Genomic DNA, 2,682 nt, shown 5'->3' with positions numbered 1-2,682 from the left:
TGCACAGGGGCTCTATCGCCTCTGATTTATGGTTATTTTTCATTTCTCACTCCTGCTCCAGCTGTGTCAAAGCCCATCTGTGCAAGGCCCTGGCAGAGGCATGTGTTTGGGGGGTTACAAGGTGCCAGGGACCAGACTGACCTGAGCATCCCAGGACAAGGGAGTGCCAAAGCTGAGCCCTGCCAAGTGCTGCCTGCTCTCCCCCACCAAAAGTTTTGCTAATAGAGCCTATTTTGCACCAGCACCATGCTGGCGGGGGTGGCATCCCCCAGGTTTTCCTGCTTGCTGAATGCTACCTGGTGAATTGTCAGGGATGCAGGGAATTGGCGTGAGCTTGAGGCTGCCTGATGGGCAGTACATGCACACCCATGGGTGCCCAGTGCTGGGAGAGGGCAGGGGGCTGGGGAGAGGCCGCTGCTCCCCAAGGACCTGTGTTTTAGGAGAGCTGATGGGGGCTCAGTTCAGGGTGTTCTCTGCCTGCAGCCACCTGCCACACTCTGTTCCCCCCTGCTCCAGCCCCCTCTCTCTCTGCCAGAGACAGCTAAAAGCCCAGCAGCAGAGGGGATTGTCTTCCCAGGAGCTCTCAGCCGTGAAGACACAGAATGGTGAGAAAAAAATGTGTTTCCCCCTGCTCTGCTTTCTCAGAGTGATATTAAGGAAGCCCTGGACAGGCCCCAGCATGGCACCAGGGAGGATGGGGAGGATGGAGGTGCATGCTGGTGCAGGAGGGCAAACAGGGCATCCCAGAGACAATGGCAGCCCCTCCTGTCAGTCAGACAGGTCATCCCCAGAACAGGACACCTGACAAGATCTGTGTCCTCCCTGAGCCTGCCAGCACCATCCCAATTTGGACCAGAGAGATGGAGGGGGGTGTTTCTCCAGTGGGAAGAGGGCAGTGCTGAACCCAGCTCATGGCACTGGCAGGTTCAGCTGCCCAGGATGTGCAGGCAGCCCAGCCAGGGGGAGGCAGCCAGTGCTGCTTCAGCCGTGTTTGTCCTGCAGCCAATGCCTGCCTGCTTGCTGAGCACGGGGAGAAGGCGGCACGGCCAGAGGAGTGGGCGGAGAGTGCGAGATTCCTCCAAGGCCAGGAGGAGGAGGAGGAGCAGGATGCGGGCCAGGCAGGCACTGCCAGCATCTCCCAGGACGTTGAGATCCAGGTGAGCTGGAAGAGCTGGTGTTCCTGGAGGCAGCAGCTGGCCATGGAGCATGTCACCAGCCTGGTCTTCCCTGGCACATGCTGGGTTCTCCCATTTTTGGGAGAAGGATGGGTCTAAGAAAGGGTGAGGAAGCCCAAAGCAGTGAAGCTCTGCATCCCTTACACTGAGATATCTCATCCAACTGCTTCCCAGGTGGAAAAGAGAAAAGAGCTGGAGCTGAAGGAACAGCTTGATGCGCTGAGGAGAGAGCACACAGAAACCCTGCAAGGTGTGTGCCAGGACTGGGGCTCCCTGCAGCTCCCCTCCCCTCTCCCTGCTACTGCCATGTCCCTTTGGCTGCCTGTGGGGTCATGGGGACTCTGTTCCCTGCTTTCCACCTCTGTGGGGCTCAGGTGGGGCCTGCTGCCCCAATGTCCCCACACTGGTGGCACTCAGCTCATGTTCCCCCACAGAGCTCCAGGGAGCACATGAGCAGGAGAAGCTGCTGCTGACAGAGTCCCACCACAGGTCTGAGGCAGCCTTACAGGTACCAGCAGAGAAATCCCTGGGGAGGGGGGGCTTGTGGAGGGCTTGAGGACCTGGTTCTGCCATGGTGCCCCACATTCTTCAGTGGCCACCTCAGTCCCCAGTGTTATTTGGGTACCACAGCCCAGCAGTCCCCTGGCTCAGAAAGAAATCTCAGATACTTCTATTTCTGCTTTTCCCTGGTTCTCCTAGGAGAAAATTCAGGCACTGAATTCCCAGCTGAAATCCTTCCAGGACAGGATGAAGCGGGTGGAGGAGTCGCTCCTGAGAACAGACTACAGGAAGCACATCCAGGTGCAGGGAGGGTGGCAGGGAGGGACCTGCTATGGGGTGCTGACCCAGAGCCAAGGGGCCTCTCTGATGGACCCTGGCAGGGGGGCTGGAAACAGAGGGGACCACAGGACACATGAAGGGGAGAGCAAAGCCTGTCCTGGGAGGTGTTGAGCTCCCTTGGACACAGCTGATGGCCCTGCAGGAGCACGGGAGCCCCAGCCCCTTCTGGGAACAGGAGCTGGAGAGCCTGCACTTTGTCATCGAGATGAAGAATGAGCACATCCACGGCCTGGACAAGAAGCTGCTGCACCTGGAGACTGTGGTGAGTTGAAAGCGGGGGGTCACAGGCTTTCCTCTTTTCAGCTCCTCTACCCACCTACATTCTGCCCAGAAACTGCAGCTGGAGCAAAGGTGGATGGAGCCCATTTCCTCTCTTGTCATGGGGAGGGGAGCAATGCCACCACACCAGCATTTCACCCAAAATGGGGTGGCAGGGGCTCAGAAGTGCTTCAAAGCTCTCTCCTCACCCTCCTGCCCCCTTCCAGGAGGAGAGGAACCTTCTGCTGGAGGAGAAGGTGAAAACTCTCCAGCAGGAGAACGAGGACCTGCAAGTTCGCACCCAGAACCACTTGGTCATGGCGAGGTAGGTCCCACCCAGCCGGTGCACAGGTGACACCTGCGGTGGGGGGGACAGGTGGCAGTGCGGGAGCACATTGCAGCCTGCAGT

At 58.8% G+C, this 2,682-nt stretch overlaps 1 protein-coding gene across 1 annotated transcript; it reads left to right on the top strand.

Moving 5' to 3' along the window:
* Nucleotides 1-448: 448 nt before the first annotated feature.
* Nucleotides 449-2,602, top strand: CCDC69 (coiled-coil domain containing 69). The gene is made up of 7 exons (XM_031055200.1): nt 449-605; nt 1,003-1,157; nt 1,350-1,425; nt 1,610-1,683; nt 1,875-1,976; nt 2,158-2,277; nt 2,501-2,602. Exons 1-7 carry the CDS (start codon nt 449-451, stop codon nt 2,600-2,602), a joined length of 786 nt encoding a protein of 261 aa, XP_030911060.1.
* The last annotated feature ends 80 nt before the right edge of the window (nt 2,603-2,682 follow it).

Source organism: Geospiza fortis, unplaced genomic scaffold (assembly GCF_000277835.1).
Source record: "Geospiza fortis unplaced genomic scaffold, GeoFor_1.0 scaffold55, whole genome shotgun sequence".
NCBI lineage: Eukaryota > Metazoa > Chordata > Aves > Passeriformes > Thraupidae > Geospiza > Geospiza fortis.
This window is presented reverse-complemented; position numbering and strand designations above follow the sequence as displayed.

Coding starts and splice junctions, on each gene's coding strand:
- CCDC69 (XM_031055200.1), top strand. CDS start 449: ATGGGGGCTCAGTTCAGGGTGTTCTCTGCCTGCAGCCACCTGCCACAC. Junction 1,426..1,609: donor GCACACAGAAACCCTGCAAG/GTGTGTGCCAGG, acceptor GTTCCCCCACAG/AGCTCCAGGGAGCACATGAG. Junction 1,977..2,157: donor ACTACAGGAAGCACATCCAG/GTGCAGGGAGGG, acceptor ATGGCCCTGCAG/GAGCACGGGAGCCCCAGCCC.